Raw genomic sequence first — 25,827 nt, 5'->3', positions numbered from 1 at the left:
ACAGGGATAACATGGCGGTATCGCGCAGTATCGCGCTAATCACTGACAGGGATAACATGGCGGTATCGCGCAGTATCGCGCTAATCACTGACAGGGATAACATGGCGGTATCGCGCTAATCACTGACAGGGATAACATGGCGGTATCGCGCTAATCACTGACAGGGATAACATGGCGGTATCGCGCTAATCACTGACGGGGATAACATGGCGGTATCGCGCAGTATCGCGCTAATCACTGACAGGGATAACATGGCGGTATCGCGCTAATCACTGACAGGGATAACATGGCGGTATCGCGCTAATCACTGACAGGGATAACATGGCGGTATCGCACTAATCACTGACAGGGATAACATGGCGGTATCACGCAGTATCGCGCTAATCACTGACAGGGATAACATGGCGGTATCGCGCTAATCACTGACAGGGATAACATGGCGGTATCACGCAGTATCGCGCTAATCACTGACAGGGATAACATGGCGGTATCGCGCTAATCACTGACAGGGATAACATGGCGGTATCGCGCTAATCACTGACAGGGATAACATGGCGGTATCGCGCTAATCACTGACAGGGATAACATGGCGGTATCACGCAGTATCGCGCTAATCACTGACAGGGATAACATGGCGGTATCGCGCTAATCACTGACAGGGATAACATGGCGGTATCGCGCAGTATCGCGCTAATCACTGACAGGGATAACATGGCGGTATCGCGCAGTATCGCGCTAATCACTGACAGGGATAACATGGCGGTATCGCGCTAATCACTGACAGGGATAACATGGCGGTATCGCGCTAATCACTGACAGGGATAACATGGCGGTATCGCGCAGTATCCGCTAATCACCGACAGGGATAACATGGCGGTATCGCGCAGTATCGCGCTAATCACTGACAGGGATAACATGGCGGTATCGCGCTAATCACTGAAAGGGATAACATGGCGGTATCGCGCTAATCACTGACAGGGATAACATGGCGGTATCGCACTAATCACTGACAGGGATAACATGGCGGTATCGCGCTAATCACTGACAGGGATAACATGGCGGTATCGCGCTAATCACTGACAGGGATAACATGGCGGTATCGCGCAGTATCGCGCTAATCACTGACAGGGATAACATGGCGGTATCGCGCTAATCACTGACAGGGATAACATGGCGGTATCGCACAGTATCGCGCTAATCACTGACAGGGATAACATGGCGGTATCGCGCAGTATCCGCTAATCACCGACAGGGATAACATGGCGGTATCGCGCAGTATCGCGCTAATCACTGACAGGGATAACATGGCGGTATCACGCTAATCACTGACAGGGATAACATGGCGGTATCGCGCAGTATCGCGCTAATCACTGACAGGGATAACATGGCGGTATCGCGCAGTATCGCGCTAATCACTGACAGGGATAACATGGCGGCATCGCGCAGTATCGCGCTAATCACTGACAGGGATAACATAGCGGTATCGCGCTAATCACTGACAGGGATAACATGGCGGCATCGCGCAGTATCGCGCTAATCACTGACAGGGATAACATGGCGGTATCGCGCTAATCACTGACAGGGATAACATGGCGGTATCGCGCAGTATCGCGCTAATCACTGACAGGGATAACATGGCGGTATCGCGCAGTATCGCGCTAATCACTGACAGGGATAACATGGCGGTATCGCGCTAATCACTGACAGGGATAACATGGCGGTATCGCGCTAATCACTGACAGGGATAACATGGCGGTATCGCGCAGTATCGCGCTAATCACTGACAGGGATAACATGGCGGTATCGCGCTAATCACTGACAGGGATAACATGGCGGTATCGCGCAGTATCGCGCTAATGACTGACAGGGATAACATGGCGGTATCGCGCTAATCACTGACAGGGATAACATGGCGGTATCGCGCTAATCACTGACAGGGATAACATGGCGGTATCGCGCAGTATCGCGCTAATCACTGACAGGGATAACATGGCGGTATCGCGCAGTATCGCGCTAATCACTGACAGGGATAACATGGCGGTATCGCGCTAATCACTGACAGGGATAACATGGCGGTATCGCGCTAATCACTGACAGGGATAACATGGCGGTATCGCGCTAATCACTGACAGGGATAACATGGCGGTATCGCGCTAATCACTGACAGGGATAACATGGCGGTATTGCGCAGTATCGCGCTAATCACTGACAGGGATAACATGGCGGTATCACGCTAATCACTGACAGGGATAACATGGCGGTATCGCGCAGTATCGCGCTAATCACTGACAGGGATAACATGGCGGTATCGCGCTAATCACTGACAGGGATAACATGGCGGTATCGCGCAGTATCGCGCTAATCACTGACAGGGATAACATGGCGGTATCGCGCTAATCACTGACAGGGATAACATGGCGGTATCGCGCTAATCACTGACAGGGATAACATGGCGGTATCGCGCTAATCACTGACAGGGATAACATGGCGGTATCGCGCTAATCACTGACAGGGATAACATGGCGGTATCGCGCAGTATCGCGCTAATCACTGACAGGGATAACATGGCGGTATCGCGCTAATCACTGACAGGGATAACATGGCGGTATCGCGCAGTATCGCGCTAATCACTGACAGGGATAACATGGCGGTATCGCGCTAATCACTGACAGGGATAACATGGCGGTATCGCGCTAATCACTGACAGGGATAACATGGCGGTATCGCGCTAATCACTGACAGGGATAACATGGCGGTATCGCGCTAATCACTGACAGGGATAACATGGCGGTATCGCGCTAATCACTGACAGGGATAACATGGCGATATCACGCAGTATCGCGCTAATCACTGACAGGGATAACATGGCGGTATCGCGCAGTATCGCACTAATCACTGACAGGGATAACATGGCGGTATCGCGCTAATCACTGACAGGGATAACATGGCGGTATCGCGCTAATCACTGACAGGGATAACATGGCGGTATCGCGCAGTATCGCGCTAATCACTGACAGGGATAACATGGCGGTATCGCGCTAATCACTGACAGGGATAACATGGCGGTATCGCGCTAATCACTGACAGGGATAACATGGCGGTATCGCGCTAATCACTGACAGGGATAACATGGCGGTATCGCGCTAATCACTGACAGGGATAACATGGCGGTATCGCGCAGTATCGTGCTAATCACTGACAGGGATAACATGGCGGTATCGCGCAGTATCGCGCTAATCACTGACAGGGATAACATGGCGGTATCGCGCAGTATCGCGCTAATCACTGACAGGGATAACATGGCGGTATCGCGCAGTATCGCGCTAATCACTGACAGGGATAACATGGCGGTATCGCGCTAATCACTGACAGGGATAACATGGCGGTATCGCGCAGTATCGCGCTAATCACTGACAAGGATAACATGGCGGTATCGCGCTAATCACTGACAGGGATAACATGGCGGTATCGCGCTAATCACTGACAGGGATAACATGGCGGCATCGCGCAGTATCGCGCTAATCTCTGACAGGGATAACATGGCGGTATCGCGCTAATCACTGACAGGGATAACATGGCGGTATCGCGCAGTATCGCGCTAATCACTGACAGGGATAACATGGCGGTATCGCGCTAATCACTGACCGGGATAACATGGCGGTATCGCGCTAATCACTGACAGGGATAACATGGCGGCATCGCGCAGTATCGCGCTAATCTCTGACAGGGATAACATGGCGGTATCGCGCTAATCACTGACAGGGATAACATGGCGGTATTGCGCAGTATCGCGCTAATCACTGCCAGGGATAACATGGCGGTATCGCGCAGTATCGCGCTAATCACTGACAGGGATAACATGGCGGTATCGCGCTAATCACTGACAGGGATAACATGGCGGTATCGCGCAGTATCGCGCTAATCACTGACAGGGATAACATGGCGGTATCGCGCTAATCACTGACAGGGATAACATGGCGGTATCGCGCAGTATCGCGCTAATCACTGACATGGATAACATGGCGGTATCACGCAGTATCGCGCTAATCACTGACAGGGATAACATGGCGGTATCGCGCTAATCACTGACAGGGATAACATGGCGGTATCGCGCAGTATCGCGCTAATCACTGACAGGGATAACATGGCGGTATCGCACAGTATCGCGCTAATCACTGACAGGGATAACATGGCGGTATCGCGCAGTATCGCGCTAATCACTGACAGGGATAACATGGCGGTATCGCGCTAATCACTGACAGGGATAACATGGCGGTATCGCGCTAATCACTGACAGGGATAACATGGCGGTATCGCGCTAATCACTGACAGGGATAACATGGCGGTATCGCGCTAATCACTGACAGGGATAACATGGCGGTATCGCGCTAATCACTGACAGGGATAACATGGCGGTATCGCGCTAATCACTGACAGGGATAACATGGCGGTATCGCGCAGTATCGCGCTAATCACTGACAGGGATAACATGGCGGTATCGCGCTAATCACTGACAGGGATAACATGGCGGTATTGCGCAGTATCGCGCTAATCACTGACAGGGATAACATGGCGGTATCGCGCAGTATCGCGCTAATCACTGACAGTGATAACATGGCGGTATCGCGCTAATCACTGACAGGGATAACATGGCGGTATCGCGCTAATCACTGACAGGGATAACATGGCGGTATCGCGCTAATCACTGACAGGGATAACATGGCGGTATCGCGCTAATCACTGACAGGGATAACATGGCGGTATCGCGCAGTATCGCGCTAATCACTGACAGGGATAACATGGCGGTATCGCGCAGTATCGCGCTAATCACTGACAGTGATAACATGGCGGTATCGCGCTAATCACTGACAGGGATAACATGGCGGTATCGCGCTAATCACTGACAGGGATAACATGGCGGTATCGCGCAGTATCGCGCTAATCACTGACAGGGATAACATGGCGGTATCGCGCTAATCACTGACAGGGATAACATGGCGGTATCGCGCTAATCACTGACAGGAATAGCATGGCGGTATCGCGCAGTATCGTGCTAATCACTGACAGGGATAACATGGCGGTATCGCACAGTACCGCGCTAATCACTGACAGGGATAACATGGCGGTATCGCGCTAGTCACTGACAGGGATAACATGGCGGTATCGCGCAGTACCGCGCTAATCACTGACAGGGATAACATGGCGGTATCGCGCTAATCACTGACAGGGATAACATGGCGGTATTGCGCAGTATCGCGCTAATCACTGACAGGGATAACATGGCGGTATCGCGCTAATCACTGACAGGGTTAACATGGCGGTATCGCGCAGTATCGCGCTAATCACTGACAGGGATAACATGGCGGTATCGCGCTAATCACTGACACGGATAACATGGCGGTATCGCGCTAATCACTGACAGGGATAACATGGCGGTATCGCGCTAATCACTGACAGGGATAACATGGCGGTATCGCGCTAATCACTGACAGGGATAACATGGCGGTATCGCGCAGTATCGCGCTAATCACTGACAGGGATAACATGGCGGTATCGCGCTAATCACTGACACGGATAACATGGCGGTATCGCGCTAATGACTGACAGGGATAACATGGCGGTATCGCGCTAATCACTGACAGGGATAACATGGCGGTATCGCGCAGTATCGCGCTAATCACTGACAGGGATAACATGGCGGTATCGCGCAGTATCGCGCTAATCACTGACAGGGATAACATGGCGGTATCGCGCAGTATCGCGCTAATCACTGACAGGGATAACATGGCGGTATCGCGCAGTATCGCGCTAATCACTGACAGGGATAACATGGCGGTATCGCGCTAATCACTGACAGGGATAACATGGCGGTATCGCGCAGTATCGCGCTAATCACTGACAGGGATAACATGGCGGTATCGCGCTAATCACTGACAGGGATAACATGGCGGTATCGCGCAGTATCGCGCTAATCACTGACAGGGATAACATGGCGGTATCGCGCTAATCACTGACAGGGATAACATGGCGGTATCGCGCTAATCACTGACAGGGATAACATGGCGGTATCGCGCTAATCACTGACAGGGATAACATGGCGGTATCGCGCTAATCACTGACAGGGATAACATGGCGGTATCGCGCAGTATCGCGCTAATCACTGACAGGGATAACATGGCGGTATCGCGCAGTATCGCGCTAATCACTGACAGGGATAACATGGCGGTATCGCGCAGTATCGCGCTAATCACTGACAGGGATAACATGGCGGTATCGCGCAGTATCGCGCTAATCACTGACAGGGATAACATGGCGGTATCGCGCTAATCACTGACAGGGATAACATGGCGGTATCACGCAGTATCGCGCTAATCACTGACAGGGTAACATGGCGGTATCGCGCAGTATCGCGCTAATCACTGACAGGGACAACATGGCGGTATCGCGCAGTATCGCGCTAATCACTGACAGGGATAACATGGCGGTATCGCGCTAATCACTGACAGGGATAACATGGCAGTATCGCGCTAATCACTGACAGGGATAACATGGCGGTATCGCGCTAATCACTGACAGGGATAACATGGCGGTATCGCGCAGTATCGCGCAGTATCGCGCTAATCACTGACAGGGATAACATGGCGGTATCGCGCTAATCACTGACAGGGATAACATGGCGGTATCGCGCAGTATCGCGCTAATCACTGACAGGGATAACATGGCGGTATCGCGCAGTATCGCGCTAATCACTGACAGGGATAACATGGCGGTATCGCGCTAATCACTGACAGGGATAACATGGCGGTATCGCGCTAATCACTGACAGGGATAACATGGCGGTATCGCGCTAATCACTGACAGGGATAACATGGCGGTATCGCGCAGTATCGCGCTAATCACTGACAGGAATATAATGGCGGTATCGCGCTAATCACTGACAGGGATAACATGGCGGTATCGCGCAGTATCGCGCTAATCACTGACAGGAATATAATGGCGGTATCGCGCTAATCACTGACAGGGATAACATGGCGGTATCGCGCTAATCACTGACAGGGATAACATGGCGGTATCGCGCAGTATCGCGCTAATCACTGACAGGGATAACATGGCGGTATCGCGCTAATCACTGACAGGGATAACATGGCGGTATCGCGCTAATCACTGACAGGGATAACATGGCGGTATCGCGCTAATCACTGACAGGGATAACATGGCGGTATCGCGCAGTATCGCGCTAATCACTGACAGGAATATAATGGCGGTATCGCGCTAATCACTGACAGGGATAACATGGCGGTATCGCGCAGTATCGCGCTAATCACTGACAGGAATATAATGGCGGTATCGCGCTAATCACTGACAGGGATAACATGGCGGTATCGCGCTAATCACTGACAGGGATAACATGGCGGTATCGCGCTAATCACTGACAGGGATAACATGGCGGTATCACGCTAATCACTGACAGGGATAACATGGCGGTATCGCGCAGTATCGCGCTAATCACTGACAGGAATATAATGGCGGTATCGCGCTAATCACTGACAGGGATAACATGGCGGTATCGCGCTAATGACTGACAGGGATAACATGGCGGTATCGCGCTAATCACTGACAGGGATAACATGGCGGTATCGCGCAGTATCGCGCTAATCACTGACAGGAATATAATGGCGGTATCGCGCTAATCACTGACAGGGATAACATGGCGGTATCGCGCTAATGACTGACAGGGATAACATGGCGGTATCGCGCTAATCACTGACAGGGATAACATGGCGGTATCGCGCAGTATCGCGCTAATCACTGACAGGGATAACATGGCGGTATCGCGCTAATCACTGACAGGGATAACATGGCGGTATCGCGCTAATCACTGACAGGGATAACATGGCGGTATCGCGCTAATCACTGACAGGGATAACATGGCGGTATCGCGCAGTATCGCGCTAATCACTGACAGGAATATAATGGCGGTATCGCGCTAATCACTGACAGGGATAACATGGCGGTATCGCGCAGTATCGCGCTAATCACTGACAGGAATATAATGGCGGTATCGCGCTAATCACTGACAGGGATAACATGGCGGTATCGCGCTAATCACTGACAGGGATAACATGGCGGTATCGCGCTAATCACTGACAGGGATAACATGGCGGTATCACGCTAATCACTGACAGGGATAACATGGCGGTATCGCGCAGTATCGCGCTAATCACTGACAGGAATATAATGGCGGTATCGCGCTAATCACTGACAGGGATAACATGGCGGTATCGCGCTAATGACTGACAGGGATAACATGGCGGTATCGCGCTAATCACTGACAGGGATAACATGGCGGTATCGCGCAGTATCGCGCTAATCACTGACAGGAATATAATGGCGGTATCGCGCTAATCACTGACAGGGATAACATGGCGGTATCGCGCTAATGACTGACAGGGATAACATGGCGGTATCGCGCTAATCACTGACAGGGATAACATGGCGGTATCGCGCAGTATCGCGCTAATCACTGACAGGGATAACATGGCAGTATCGCGCTAATCACTGACAGGGATAACATGGCGGTATCGCGCTAATCACTGACAGGGATAACATGGCGGTATCGCGCTAATCACTGACAGGGATAGCATGGCGGTATCGCGCAGTATCGCGCTAATCACTGACAGGGATAACATGGCGGTATCGCGCAGTATCGCGCTAATCACTGACAGGGATAACATGGCGGTATCGCGCAGTATCGCGCTAATGACTGACAGGGATAACATGGCGGTATCGCGCTAATCACTGACAGGGATAACATGGCGGTATCGCGCAGTATCGCGCTAATCACTGACAGGGATAACATGGCGGTATCGCGCAGTATCGCGCTAATCACTGACAGGGATAACATGGCGGTATCGCGCAGTATCGCGCTAATGACTGACAGGGATAACATGGCGGTATCGCGCTAATCACTGACAGGGATAACATGGCGGTATCGCGCAGTATCGCGCTAATCACTGACAGGGATAACATGGCGGTATCGCGCAGTATCGCGCTAATGACTGACAGGGATAACATGGCGGTATCGCGCTAATCACTGACAGGGATAACATGGCGGTATCGCGCAGTATCGCGCTAATCACTGACAGGGATAACATGGCGGTATCGCGCAGTATCGCACTAATCACTGACAGGGATAACATGGCGGTATCGCGCTAATCACTGACAGGGATAACATGGCGGTATCGCGCTAATCACTGACAGGAATAACATGGCGGTATCGCGCTAATCACTGACAGGGATAACATGGCGGTATCACGCTAATCACTGACAGGAATAACATGGCGGTATCGCGCTAATCACTGACAGGGATAACATGGCGGTATCGCGCAGTATCGCGCTAATCACTGACAGGGATAACATGGCGGTATCACGCTAATCACTGACAGGGATAACATGGCGGTATCGCGCTAATCACTGACAGGGATAACATGGCGGTATCGCGCAGTATCGCGCTAATCACTGACAGGGATAACATGGCGGTATCGCGCTAATCACTGACAGGGATAACATGGCGGTATCGCGCTAATCACTGACAGGGATAACATGGCGGTATCGCGCAGTGTCGCGCTAATCACTGACAGGGATAACATGGCGGTATCGCGCAGTATCGTGCTAATCACTGACAGGGATAACATGGCGGTATCGCGCTAATCACTGACAGGGCTAACATGGCGGTATCGCGCAGTATCGCGCTAATCACTGACAGGGATAACATGGCGGTATCGCGCTAATCACTGACAGGGATAACATGGCGGTATCGCGCAGTGTCGCGCTAATCACTGACAGGGATAACATGGCGGTATCGCGCTAATCACTGACAGGGATAACATGGCGGTATCGCGCTAATCACTGACAGGGATAACATGGCGGTATCGCGCAGTGTCGCGCTAATCACTGACAGGGATAACATGGCGGTATCGCGCAGTGTCGCGCTAATCACTGACAGGGATAACATGGCGGTATCGCGCAGTATCGCGCTAATCACTGACAGGGATAACATGGCGGTATCGCGCAGTATCGCGCTAATCACTGACAGGGATAACATGGCGGTATCGCGCAGTATCGCGCTAATCACTGACAGGGATAACATGGCGGTATCGCGCTAATCACTGACAGGGATAACATGGCGGTATCGCGCTAATCACTGACAGGGATAACATGGCGGTATCGCGCTAATCACTGACAGGGATAACATGGCGGTATCGCGCTAATCACTGACAGGGATAACATGGCGGTATCGCGCAGTATCGCGCTAATCACTGACAGGGATAACATGGCGGTATCGCGCTAATCACTGACAGGGATAACATGGCGGTATCGCGCTAATCACTGACAGGGATAACATGGCGGTATCGTGCAGTATCGCGCTAATCACTGACAGGGATAACATGGCGGTATCGTGCAGTATCGCGCTAATCACTGACAGGGATAACATGGCGGTATCGCGCTAATCACTGACAGGGATAACATGGCGGTATCGCGCTAATCACTGACAGGGATAACATGGCGGTATCGCGCAGTATCGCGCTAATCACTGACAGGGATAACATGGCGGTATCGCGCTAATCACTGACAGGGATAACATGGCGGTATCGTGCAGTATCGCGCTAATCACTGACGGGGATAACATGGCGGTATCGCGCTAATCACTGACGGGGATAACATGGCGGTATCGCGCTAATCACTGACAGGGATAACATGGCGGTATCGCGCTAATCACTGACAGGGATAACATGGCGGTATCGCACAGTATCGCGCTAATCACTGACAGGGATAACATGGCGGTATCGCACAGTATCGCGCTAATCACTGACAGGGATAACATGGCGGCATCGCGCAGTATCGCGCTAATCACTGACAGGGATAACATGGCGGTATCGTGCAGTATCGCGCTAATCACTGACGGGGATAACATGGCGGTATCGCGCTAATCACTGACGGGGATAACATGGCGGTATCGCGCTAATCACTGACAGGGATAACATGGCGGTATCGCGCTAATCACTGACAGGGATAACATGGCGGTATCGCACAGTATCGCGCTAATCACTGACAGGGATAACATGGCGGTATCGCACAGTATCGCGCTAATCACTGACAGGGATAACATGGCGGTATCGCGCAGTATCGCGCTAATCACTGACAGGGATAACATGGCGGTATCGCACAGTATCGCGCTAATCACTGACAGGGATAACATGGCGGTATCGCGCAGTATCGCGCTAATCACTGACAGGGATAACATGGCGGTATCGCGCAGTATCGCGCTAATCACTGACAGGGATAACATGGCGGTATCGCGCAGTATCGCGCTAATCACTGACAGGGATAACATGGCAGTATCGCGCTAATCACTGACGGGGATAACATGGCGGTATCGCGCTAATCACTGACGGGGATAACATGGCGGTATCGCGCAGTATCGCGCTAATCACTGACAGTGATAACATGGCGGTATTGCGCAGTATCGCGCTAATCACTGACAGGGATAACATGGCGGTATCGCGCAGTATCGCGCTAATCACTGACAGGGATAACATGGCGGTATCGCGCTAATCACTGACAGTGATAACATGGCGGTATCGCGCTAATCACTGACAGGGATAACATGGCGGTATTGCGCAGTATCGCGCTAATCACTGACAGGGATAACATGGCGGTATTGCGCAGTATCGCGCTAATCACTGACAGGGATAACATGGCGGTATTGCGCAGTATCGCGCTAATCACTGACAGGGATAACATGGCGGTATCGCGCTAATCACTGACGGGGATAACATGGCGGTATCGCGCTAATCACTGACAGGGATAACATGGCAGTATCGCGCTAATCACTGACAGGGATAACATGGCGGTATCGCGCAGTATCGCGCTAATCACTGACAGGGATAACATGGCGGTATCGCGCTAATCACTGACAGGGATAACATGGCAGTATCGCGCTAATCACTGACAGGGATAACATGGCGGTATCGCGCAGTATCGCGCTAATCACTGACAGGGATAACATGGCGGTATCACGCAGTATCGCGCTAATCACTGACAGGGATAACATGGCGGTATCGCGCAGTATCGCGCTAATCACTGACAGGGATAACATGGCGGTATCGCGCTAATCACTGACAGGGATAACATGGCGGTATCGCGCAGTATCGCGCTAATCACTGACAGGGATAACATGGCGGTATCGCGCTAATCACTGACGGATAACATGGCGGTATCGCGCTAATCACTGACAGGGATAACATGGCGGTATCACGCAGTATCGCACTAATCACTGACAGGGATAACATGGCGGTATCGCGCTAATCACTGACAGGGATAACATGGCGGTATCGCGCAGTATCGCGCTAATCACTGACAGGGATAACATGGCGGTATCGCGCAGTATCGCGCTAATCACTGACAGGGATAACATGGCGGTATCGCGCAGTATCGCACTAATCACTGACAGGGATAACATGGCGGTATCGCGCTAATCACTGACAGGGATAACATTGCGGTATCGCGCTAATCACTGACAGGGATAACATGGCGGTATCGCGCTAATCACTGACAGGGATAACATGGCGGTATCGCGCTAATCACTGACAGGGATAACATGGCGGTATCGCGCTAATCACTGACAGGGATAACATGGCGGTATCGCACAGTATCGCGCTAATCACTGACAGGGATAACATGGCGGTATCGCACAGTATCGCGCTAATCACTAACAGGGATAACATGGCGGTATCGCGCTAATCACTGACAGGGATAACATGGCGGTATCGCGCTAATCACTGACAGGGATAACATGGCGGTATCGCGCTAATCACTGACAGGGATATCATGGCGGTATCGCGCTAATCACTGACAGGGATAACATGGCGGTATCGCGCTAATCACTGACAGGGATAACATGGCGGTATCGCGCTAATCACTGACAGGGATAACATGGCGGTATCGCGCTAATCACTGACAGGGATAACATGGCGGTATCGCACAGTATCGCGCTAATCACTGACAGGGATAACATGGCGGTATCGCACAGTATCGCGCTAATCACTGACAGGGATAACATGGCGGTATCGCGCAGTATCGCGCTAATCACTGACAGGGATAACATGGCGGTATCGCGCAGTATCGCGCTAATCACTGACAGGGATAACATGGCGGTATCGCGCATTATCGCGCTAATCACTGACAGGGATAACATGGCGGTATCGCGCTAATCACAGACAGGGATAACATGGCGGTATCGCGCAGTATCGCGCTAATCACTGACAGGGATAACATGGCGGTATCACGCTAATCATTGACAGGGATAACATGGCGGTATCGCGCAGTATCGCGCTAATCACTGACAGGGATAACATGGCGGTATCGCGCTAATCACTGACAGGGATAACATGGCGGTATCGCGCTAATCACTGACAGGAATAACATGGCGGTATCGCGCAGTATCGCGCTAATCACTGACAGGGATAACATGGCGGTATCGCGCAGTATCGCGCTAATCACTGACAAGGATAACATGGCGGTATCGCGCTAATCACTGGCAGGGATAACATGGCGGTATCGCACAGTATCGCGCTAATCACTGACAGGGATAACATGGCGGTATCGCGCTAATCACTGACAGGGATAACATGGCGGTATCGCGCAGTATCGCGCTAATCACTGACAGGGATAACATGGCGGTATCGCGCAGTATCGCGCTAATCACTGACAGGGATAACATGGCGGTATCGCGCTAATCACTGACAGGGATAACATGGCGGTATCGCGCTAATCACTGACAGGGATAACATGGCGGTATCGCGCTAATCACTGACAGGGATAACATGGCGGTATCGCGCTAATCACTGACAGGGATAACATGGCGGTATCGCGCAGTATCGCGCTAATCACTGACAGGGATAACATGGCGGTATCGCGCTAATCACTGACAGGGATCACATGGCGGTATCGCGCAGTATCGCGCTAATCACTGACAGGGATAACATGGCGGTATCGCGCATTATCGCGCTAATCACTGACAGGGATAACATGGCGGTATCGCGCAGTATCGCGCTAATCACTGACAGGGATAACATGGCGGTATCGCGCTAATCACTGACAGGGATAACATGGCGGTATCGCGCAGTATCGCGCTAATCACTGACAGGGATAACATGGCGGTATCGCGCAGTATCGCGCTAATCACTGACAGGGATAACATGGCGGTATCGCGCTAATCACTGACAGGGATAACATGGCGGTATCGCGCAAATCACTGACAGGGATCACATGGCGGTATCGCGCTAATCACTGACAGGGATAACATGGCGGTATCGCGCTAATCACTGACAGGGATAACATGGCGGTATCGCGCTAATCACTGACAGGGATAACATGGCGGTATCGCGCTAATCACTGACAGGGATAACATGGCGGTATCGCGCAGTATCGCGCTAATCACTGACAGGGATAACATGGCGGTATCGCGCTAATCACTGACAGGGATCACATGGCGGTATCGCGCAGTATCGCGCTAATCACTGACAGGGATAACATGGCGGTATCGCGCATTATCGCGCTAATCACTGACAGGGATAACATGGCGGTATCGCGCAGTATCGCGCTAATCACTGACAGGGATAACATGGCGGTATCGCGCTAATCACTGACAGGGATAACATGGCGGTATCGCGCAGTATCGCGCTAATCACTGACAGGGATAACATGGCGGTATCGCGCAGTATCGCGCTAATCACTGACAGGGATAACATGGCGGTATCGCGCATTATCGCGCTAATCACTGACAGGGATAACATGGCGGTATCGCGCAGTATCGCGCTAATCACTGACAGGGATAACATGGCGGTATCGCACTAATCACTGACAGGGATAACATGGCGGTATCGCGCTAATCACTGACAGGGATAACATGGCGGTATCGCGCTAATCACTGACAGGGATAACATGGCGGTATCGCGCTAATCACTGACAGGGATAACATGGCGGTATCGCGCTAATCACTGACAGGGATAACATGGCGGTATCGCGCAGTATCGCGCTAATCACTGACAGGGATAACATGGCGGTATCGCGCAGTATCGCGCTAATCACTGACAGGGATAACATGGCGGTATCGCTCTAATCACTGACAGGGATAACATGGCGGTATCGCGCAGTATCGCGCTAATCACTGACAGGGATAACATGGCGGTATCGCGCTAATCACTGACAGGGATAACATGGCGGTATCGCGCTAATCACTGACAGGGATAACATGGCGGTATCGCGCAGTATCGCGCTAATCACTGACAGGGATAACATGGCGGTATCGCGCAGTATCGCGCTAATCACTGACAGGGATAACATGGCGGTGTCGCGCTAATCACTGACAGGGTAACATGGCGGTACCGCGCAGTATCGCGCTAATCACTGACAGGGATAACATGGCGGTATCGCGCAGTATCGCGCTAATCACTGACAGGGATAACATGGCGGTATCGCGCAGTATCGCGCTAATCACTGACAGGGATAACATGGCGGCATCGCGCTAATCACTGACAGGGATAACATGGCGGCATCGCGCTAATCACTGACAGGGATAACATGGCGGCATCGCGCTAATCACTGACAGGGATAACATGGCGGCATCGCGCTAATCACTGACAGGGATAACATGGCGGTATCGCGCTAATCACTGACAGGGATAACATGGCGGTATCGCGCAGTATCGCGCTAATCACTGACAGGGATAACATGGCGGTATCGCGCTAATCACTGACAGGGATAACATGGCGGTATCGCGCTAATCACTGACAGGGATAACATGGCGGTATCGCGCTAATCACTGACAGGGATAACATGGCGGTATCGCGCAGTATCGCGCTAATCACTGACAGGGATAACATGGCGGTATCGCGCTAATCACTGACAGGGATAACATGGCGGTATCGCGCAGTATCGCGCTAATCACTGACAGGGATAACATGGCGGTATCGCGCTAATCACTGACAGGGATAACATGGCGGTATTGCGCTAATCACTGACGGATAACATGGCGGTATCGCGCTAATCACTGACAGGGATAACATGGCGGTATCGCGCAGTATCGCGCTAATCACTGACAGGGATAACATGGCGGTATCGCGCTAATCACTGACAGGGATAACATGGCGGTATCGCGCAGTATCGCGCTAATCACTGACAGGGATAACATGGCGGTATCGCGCAGTATCGCGCTAATCACTGACAGGGATAACATGGCGGTATCGCGCTAATCACTGACAGGGATAACATGGCGGTATCGCGCTAATCACTGACAGGGATAACATGGCGGTATCGCGCAGTATCGCGCTAATCACTGACAGGGATAACATGGCGGTATCGCGCTAATCACTGACAGGGATAACATGGCGGTGTCGCGCTAATCACTGACAGGGATAACATGGCGGTATCGCGCTAATCACTGACAGGGATAACATGGCGGTATCGCGCTAATCACTGACAGGGATAACATGGCGGTATCGCGCTAATCACTGACAGGGATAACATGGCGGTATCGCGCAGTATCGCGCTAATCACTGACAGGGATAACATGGCGGTATCGCGCTAATCACTGACAGGGATAACATGGCGGTATCGCGCAGTATCGCGCTAATCACTGACAGGGATAACATGGCGGTATCGCGCTAATCACTGACAGGGATAACATGGCGGTATTGCGCAGTATCGCGCTAATCACTGACAGGGATAACATGGCGGTATCGCGCTAATCACTGACAGGGATAACATGGCGGTATCGCGCTAATCACTGACAGGGATAACATGGCGGTATCGCGCTAATCACTGACAGGGATAACATGGCGGTATCGCGCAGTATCGCGCTAATCACTGACAGGGATAACATGGCGGTATTGCGCTAATCACTGACAGGGATAACATGGCGGTATCGCGCTAATCACTGACAGGGATAACATGGCGGTATCGCGCAGTATCGCGCTAATCACTTACAGGGATAACATGGCGGTATCGCGCAGTATCGCACTAATCACTGACAGGGATAACATGGCGGTATCGTGCAGTATCGCGCTAATCACTGACAGGGATAACATGGCGGTATCGTGCAGTATCGCGCTAATCACTGACAGGGATAACATGGCGGTATCGCGCTAATCACTGACAGGGATAACATGGCGGTATCGCGCAGTATCGCGCTAATCACTGACAGGGATAACATGGCGGTATCGCGCAGTATTGCGCTAATCACTGACAGGGATAACATGGCGGTATCGCGCTAATCACTGACAGGGATAACATGGCGGTATCGCGCTAATCACTGACAGGGATAACATGGCGGTATCGCGCTAATCACTGACAGGGATAACATGGCGGTATCGCGCTAATCACTGACAGGGATAACATGGCGGTATCGCGCTAATCACTGACAGGGATAACATGGCGGTATCGCGCTAATCACTGACAGGGATAACATGGCGGTATCGCGCAGTATCGCGCTAATCACTGACAGGGATAACATGGCGGTATCGCGCAGTATCGCGCTAATCACTGACAGGGATAACATGGCGGTATCGCGCAGTATCGCGCTAATCACTGACAGGGATAACATGGCGGTATCGCGCTAATCACTGACAGGGATAACATGGCGGTATCGCGCTAATCACTGACAGGGATAACATGGCGGTATCGCGCTAATCACTGACAGGGATAACATGGCGGTATCGCACAGTATCGCGCTAATCACTGACAGGGATAACATGGCGGTATCGCGCTAATCACTGACAGGGATAACATGGCGGTATCGCGCAGTATTGCGCTAATCACTGACAGGGATAACATGGCGGTATCGCGCTAATCACTGACAGGGATAACATGGCGGTATCGCGCTAATCACTGACAGGGATAACATGGCGGTATCGCGCAGTATCGCGCTAATCACTGACAGGGATAACATGGCGGTATCGCGCAGTGTCGCGCTAATCACTGACAGGGATAACATGGCGGTATCGCGCAGTATCGCGCTAATCACTGACAGGGATAACATGGCGGTATCGCGCAGTATCGCGCTAATCACTGACAGGGATAACATGGCGGTATCGCGCTAATCACTGACAGGGATAACATGGCGGTATCGCGCAGTATCGCGCTAATCACTGACAGGGATAACATGGCGGTATCGCGCTAATCACTGACAGGGATAACATGGCGGTATCGCGCTAATCACTGACAGGGATAACATGGCGGTATCGCGCTAATCACTGACAGGGATAACATGGCGGTATCGCGCTAATCACTGACAGGGATAACATGGCGGTATCGCGCTAATCACTGACAGGGATAACATGGCGGTATCGCGCTAATCACTGACAGGGATAACATGGCGGTATCGCGCTAATCACTGACAGGGATAACATGGCGGTATCGCGCAGTATCGCGCTAATCACTGACAGGGATAACATGGCGGTATCGCGCAGTATCGCGCTAATCACTGACAGGGATAACATGGCGGTATCGCGCTAATCACTGACAGGGATAACATGGCGGTATCGCGCAGTATCGCGCTAATCACTGACAGGGATAACATGGCGGTATCGCGCAGTATCGCGCTAATCACTGACAGGGATAACATGGCGGTATCGCGCTAATCACTGACAGGGATAACATGGCGGTATCGCGCAGTATCGCGCTAATCACTGACAGGGATAACATGGCGGTATCGCGCTAATCACTGACAGGGATAACATGGCGGTATCGCGCAGTATCGCGCTAATCACTGACAGGGATAACATGGCGGTATCGCGCTAATCACTGACAGGGATAACATGGCGGTATCGCGCTAATCACTGACAGGGATAACATGGCGGTATCGCGCTAATCACTGACAGGGATAACATGGCGGTATCGCGCTAATCAGTGACAGGGATAACATGGCGGTATCGCGCTAATCACTGACAGGGATAACATGGCGGTATCGCGCTAATCACTGACAGGGATAACATGGCGGTATTGCGCAGTATCGCGCTAATCACTGACAGGGATAACATGGCGGTATCGCGCTAATCACTGACAGGGATAACATGGCGGTATCGCGCTAATCACTGACAGGGATAACATGGCGGTATCGCGCTAATCACTGACAGGGATAACATGGCGGTATCGCGCTAATCACTGACAGGGATAACATGGCGGTATCACGCTAATCACTGACAGGGATAACATGTCGGTATCGCGCAGTATCGCGCTAATCACTGACAGGAATAACATGGCGGTATCGCGCTAATCACTGACAGGGATAACATGTCGGTATCGCGCTAATCACTGACAGGGATAACATGGCGGTATCGCGCTAATCACTGACAGGGATAACATGGCGGTATCGCGCTAATCACTGACAGGGATAACATGGCGGTATCGCGCAGTATCGCGCTAATCACTGACAGGGATAACATGGCGGTATCGCACAGTATCGCGCTAATCACTGACAGGGATAACATGGCGGTATCGCGCTAATCACTGACAGGGATAACATGGCGGTATCGCGCAGTATCCCGCTAATCACTGACAGGGATAACATGGCGGTATCGCGCTAATCACTGACAGGGATAACATGGCGGTATTGCGCAGTATCGCGCTAATCACTGACAGGGATAACATGGCGGTATCGCGCTAATCACTGACAGGGATAACATGGCGGTATCGCGCTAATCACTGACAGGGATAACATGGCGGTATCGCGCAGTATCGCGCTAATCACTGACAGGGATAACATGGCGGTATCGCGCTAATCACTGACAGGGATAACATGGCGGTATCGCGCAGTATCGCACTAATCACTGACAGGGATAACATGGCGGTATTGCGCAGTATCGCGCTAATCACTGACAGGGATAACATGGCGGTATCGCGCTAATCACTGACAGGGATAACATGGCGGTATCGCGCTAATCACTGACAGGGATAACATGGCGGTATCGCACTAATCACTGACAGGGATAACATGGCGGTATCGCGCTAATCACTGACAGGGATAACATGGCGGTATCGCGCAGTATCGCGCTAATCACTGACAGGGATAACATGGCGGTATCGCGCTAATCACTGACAGGGATAACATGGCGGTATCGCGCAGTATCGCGCTAATCACTGACAGGGATAACATGGCGGTATCGCGCTAATCACTGACAGGGATAACATGGCGGTATCGCGCAGTATCGTGCTAATCACTGACAGGGATAACATGGCGGTATCGCGCAGTATCACGCTAATCACTGACAGGGATAACATGGCGGTATCGCGCAGTATCGCGCTAATCACTGACAGGGATAACATGGCGGTATCGCGCAGTATCGCGCTAATCACTGACAGGGATAACATGGCGGTATCGCGCAGTATCGTGCTAATCACTGACAGGGATAACATAGCGGTATCGCGCTAATCACTGACAGGGATAACATGGCGGTATCGCGCAGTATCGCGCTAATCACTGACAGGGATAACATGGCGGTATCGCGCAGTATCGCGCTAATCACTGACAGGGATAACATGGCGGTATCGCGCTAATCACTGACAGGGATAACATGGCGGTATCACGCTAATCACTGACAGGGATAACATGGCGGTATCGCGCAAATCACTGACAGGGATAACATGGCGGTATCGCGCTAATCACTGACAGGGATAACATGGCGGTATCGCGCTAATCACTGACAGGGATAACATGGCGGTATCGCGCAGTATCGCGCTAATCACTGACAGGGATAACATGGCGGTATCGCACTAATCACTGACAGGGATAACATGGCGGTATCGCGCTAATCACTGACAGGGATAACATGGCGGTATCGCGCTAATCACTGACAGGGATAACATGGCGGTATCGCGCTAATCACTGACAGGGATAACATGGCGGTATCGCGCTAATCACTGACAGGGATAACATGGCGGTATCGTGCTAATCACTGACAGGGATAACATGGCGGTATCGCACTAATCACTGACAGGGATAACATGGCGGTATCGCGCAGTATCGCGCTAATCACTGACAGGGTAACATGGCGGTATCGCGCAGTATCGCGCTAATCACTGACAGGGATAACATGGCGGCATCGCGCAGTATCGCGCTAATCACTGACAGGGATAACATGGCGGTATCGCGCAGTATCGCGCTAATCACTGACAGGGATAACATGGCGGTATCGCGCTAATCACTGACAGGGATAACATGGCAGTATCGCGCTAATCACTGACAGGGATAACATGGCGGTATCGCGCAGTATCGCGCTAATCACTGACAGGGATAACATGGCGGTATCGCGCTAATCACTGACAGGGATAACATGGCTGTATCGCGCTAATCACTGACAGGGATAACATGGCGGTATCGCGCAGTATCGCGCTAATCACTGACAGGGATAACATGGCGGTATCGCGCTAATCACTGACAGGGATAACATGGCGGTATCGCGCAGTATCGCGCTAATCACTGACAGGGATAACATGGCGGTATCGCGCTAATCACTGACAGGGATAACATGGCGGTATCGCGCAGTATCGCGCTAATCACTGAGAGGGATAACATGGCGGTATCGCGCTAATCACTGAGAAGGATAACATGGCGGTATCGCGCTAATCACTGAGAAGGATAACATGGCGGTATCGCGCTAATCACTGACAGGGATAACATGGTGGTATCGCGCAGTATCGCGCTAATCACTGACAGGGATAACATGGCGGTATCGCGCTAATCACTGACAGGGATAACATGGCGGTATCGCGCAGTATCGCACTAATCACTGACAGGGATAACATGGCGGTATCGCGCTAATCACTGACAGGGATAACATGGCGGTATCGCGCAGTATCGCGCTAATCACTGACAGGGATAACATGGCGGTATCGCGCAGTATCGCGCTAATCACTGACAGGGATAACATGGCGGTATCGCACAGTATCGCGCTAATCACTGACAGGGATAACATGGCGGTATCGCGCAGTATCGCGCTAATCACTGACAGGGATAACATGGCGGTATCGCGCTAATCACTGACAGGGATAACATGGCGGTATCGCACTAATCACTGACAGGGATAACATGGCGGTATCGCGCTAATCACTGACAGGGATAACATGGCGGTATCGCGCAGTATCGCGCTAATCACTGACAGGGATAACATGGCGGTATCGCGCAGTATCGCGCTAATCACTGACAGGGATAACATGGCGGTATCGCGCTAATCACTGACAGGGATAACATGGCGGTATCGCGCTAATCACTGACAGGGATAACATGGCGGTATCGCACTAATCACTGACAGGGATAACATGGCGGTATCGCGCTAATCACTGACAGGGATAACATGGCGGTATCGCGCTAATCACTGACAGGGATAACATGGCGGTATCGCGCTAATCACTGACAGGGATAACATGGCGGTATCGCGCAGTATCGCGCTAATCACTGACAGGGATAACATGGCGGTATCGCGCTAATCACTGACAGGAATAACATGGCGGTATCACGCTAATCACTGACAGGGATAACATGGCGGTATCGCGCAGTATCGCGCTAATCACTGACAGGGATAACATGGCGGTATCGCACTAATCACTGACAGGGATAACATGGCGGTATCGCGCTAATCACTGACAGGGATAACATGGCGGTATCGCGCAGTATCGCGCTAATCACTGACAGGGATAACATGGCGGTATCGCGCTAATCACTGACAGGGATAACATGGCGGTATCGCGCAGTATCGCGCTAATCACTGACAGGGATAACATGGCGGTATCGCGCTAATCACTGACAGGGATAACATGGCGGTATCGCGCTAATCACTGACAGGGATAACATGGCGGTATCGCGCTAATCACTGACAGGGATAACATGGCGGTATCGCACTAATCACTGACAGGGATAACATGGCGGTATCGCGCTAATCACTGACAGGGATAACATGGCGGTATCGCGCTAATCACTGACAGGGATAACATGGCGGTATCGCGCTAATCACTGACAGGGATAACATGGCGGTATCGCGCTAATCACTGACAGGGATAACATGGCGGTATCGCGCAGTATCGCGCTAATCACTGTGTGTGTCACTGTGTGTGTGTCACTGTGTGTGTCACTGTGTGTGTCACTGTGTGTGTGTCACTGTGTGTGTGTGTCACTGTGTGTGTGTCACCGTGTGTGTGTGTCACCGTGTGTGTGTGTCACTCTGTGTGTGTGTGTATTTACCTATATCTGTGTCTCTCAGACAGTCACTCCCTGCGGTATTATTACACTGCGGTCTCAGCTCCTGGCTCCGGGCTGTGTGTGTGTGTCACTGTGTGTGTGTGTATTTACCTATATCTGTGTCCCTCAGACAGTCACTCCCTGCGGTATTATTACACTGCGGTCTCAGCTCCTGGCTCCGGGCTGTGTGTGTGTGTCACTGTGTGTGTGTGTGTGTCACTGTGTGTGTGTGTGTATTTACCATTATCTGTGTCCCTCAGACAGTCACTCCCTGCGGTATTATTACACTGCGGTCTCGGCTCCCGGCTCCGGGCTGTGTGTGTGTGTGTCACTGTGTGTGTGTGTCACTGTGTGTGTGTGTCACTGTGTGTGTGTGTGTCACTGTGTGTGTGTGTGTGTATTTACCTATATCTGTGTCTCTCAGACAGTCACTCCCTGCGGTATTATTACACTGCGGTCTCAGCTCCTGGCTCCGGGCTGCCTCTGTTTTCTGTGTGTGTCTCAGTATGTGTCACTGTGTGTGTGTGTGTCACTGTGTGTGTGTGTGTGTGTGTCACTGTGTGTGTGTCACTGTGTGTGTGTCACTGTGTGTGTGTGTGTGTCACTGTGTGTGTGTGTGTCACTGTGTGTGTGTGTATTTACCTATATCTGTGTCTCTCAGACAGTCACTCCCTGCGGTATTATTACACTGCGGTCTCAGCGCCAGGCTCCGAGCTGCCTCTGTTTTCTGTGTGTGTCTCAGTATGTGTCACTGTGTGTGTGTGTGTCACTGTGTGTGTGTGTGTGTGTGTGTCACTGTGTGTGTGTCACTGTGTGTGTGTCACTGTGTGTGTGTGTGTGTCACTGTGTGTGTGTGTGTCACTGTGTGTGTGTGTGTATTTACCTATATCTGTGTCTCTCAGACAGTCACTCCCTGCGGTATTATTACACTGCGGTCTCAGCTCCTGGCTCCGGGCTGCCTCTGTTTTCTGTGTGTGTCTCAGTATGTGTCACTGTGTGTGTGTGTGTCACTGTGTGTGTGTGTGTGTGTGTCACTGTGTGTGTGTCACTGTGTGTGTGTGTGTGTCACTGTGTGTGTGTGTGTCACTGTGTGTGTGTGTATTTACCTATATCTGTGTCTCTCAGACAGTCACTCCCTGCGGTATTATTACACTGCGGTCTCAGCTCCTGGCTCCGAGCTGCCTCTGTTTTCTGTGTGTGTCTCAGTATGTGTCACTGTGTGTGTGTGTGTCACTGTGTGTGTGTGTGTGTGTGTCACTGTGTGTGTGTCACTGTGTGTGTGTCACTGTGTGTGTGTCACTGTGTGTGTGTGTGTGTCACTGTGTGTGTGTGTGTCACTGTGTGTGTGTGTATTTACCTATATCTGTGTCTCTCAGACAGTCACTCCCTGCGGTATTATTACACTGCGGTCTCAGCTCCTGGCTCCGGGCTGCCTCTGTTTTCTGTGTGTGTCTCAGTATGTGTCACTGTGTGTGTGTGTGTGTCACTGTGTGTGTGTGTGTGTGTGTGTGTCACTGTGTGTGTGTCACTGTGTGTGTGTCACTGTGTGTGTGTGTCACTGTGTGTGTGTGTGTCACTGTGTGTGTCACTGTGTGTGTGTGTGTGTGTGTATTTACCTATATCTGTGTCCCTCAGACAGTCACTCCCTGCGGTATTATTACACTGCGGTCTCAGCTCCTGGCTCCGGGCTGCCTCTGTTTTCTGTGTGTGTCTCAGTATGTGTCACTGTGTGTGTGTGTGTCACTGTGTGTGTGTGTGTGTGTGTCACTGTGTGTGTGTCACTGTGTGTGTGTCACTGTGTGTGTGTGTCACTGTGTGTGTGTGTGTCACTGTGTGTGTGTCACTGTGTGTGTCACTGTGTGTGTGTGTGTGTGTATTTACCTATATCTGTGTCCCTCAGACAGTCACTCCCTGCGGTATTATGACACTGCGGTCTCAGCTCCAGGCTCCGGGCTGCCTCTGTTTACCTCCGTCGGGTACGTGGATGACCGGGAGATTTCTAGATATGACAGTGACAGTCGGCGGGAACGTCCCGTGGCTCCGTGGATGCAGAAGATCGAGGATCCGGATTACTGGGAACGTGCGACACAGAACGGCAAAAGCAATGAGGCTTTATTCAAACACAACGTGCAGATAGCGATGCAGAGATTCAACCAGACAGGAGGTGAGACACTCATTATACTCCCATTACATGCGCTGTTATACACAGGTATATACTGTATATATACATGGGACTGGCCCTTTATGCACAGGCCTGTCCTGTTATACCCACGCATAGCGCTGGCAGTAATAAGAGAGACGTGCTGTGTTATACACAGGTATATACTGTGTATACATGGCACTGGCCCTTTATGCACAGGCCTGTCCTGTTATACCCACGCATAGCGCTGGCAGTAATAAGAGAGAGACGTGCTGTGTTATACACAGGTATATACTGTGTATACATGGGACTGGCCCTTTATACACAGGCCTGTCCTGTTATACCCACGCATAGCGCTGGCAGTAATAAGAGAGACGTGCTGTGTTATACACAG

General features: G+C 51.7%; 1 protein-coding gene across 2 annotated transcripts in view; it reads left to right on the top strand.

Moving 5' to 3' along the window:
* Positions 1-25,827, top strand: part of LOC142471297 (class I histocompatibility antigen, F10 alpha chain-like) — a 176,081-nt gene that overhangs the window by 5,164 nt on the left and 145,090 nt on the right. For both annotated transcript variants that reach the window (XM_075578131.1, XM_075578130.1), the window contains exon 2: positions 25,194-25,457. In XM_075578131.1, coding sequence (XP_075434246.1) covers positions 25,194-25,457 — 264 coding nt within the window. The remainder of the gene's footprint in view (positions 1-25,193; positions 25,458-25,827) is intronic.

The sequence above is a fragment of the Ascaphus truei genome, chromosome 20, assembly GCF_040206685.1.
Source record: "Ascaphus truei isolate aAscTru1 chromosome 20, aAscTru1.hap1, whole genome shotgun sequence".
In the NCBI taxonomy this organism is placed as follows: Eukaryota; Metazoa; Chordata; class Amphibia; order Anura; family Ascaphidae; genus Ascaphus; species Ascaphus truei.
This window is presented reverse-complemented; position numbering and strand designations above follow the sequence as displayed.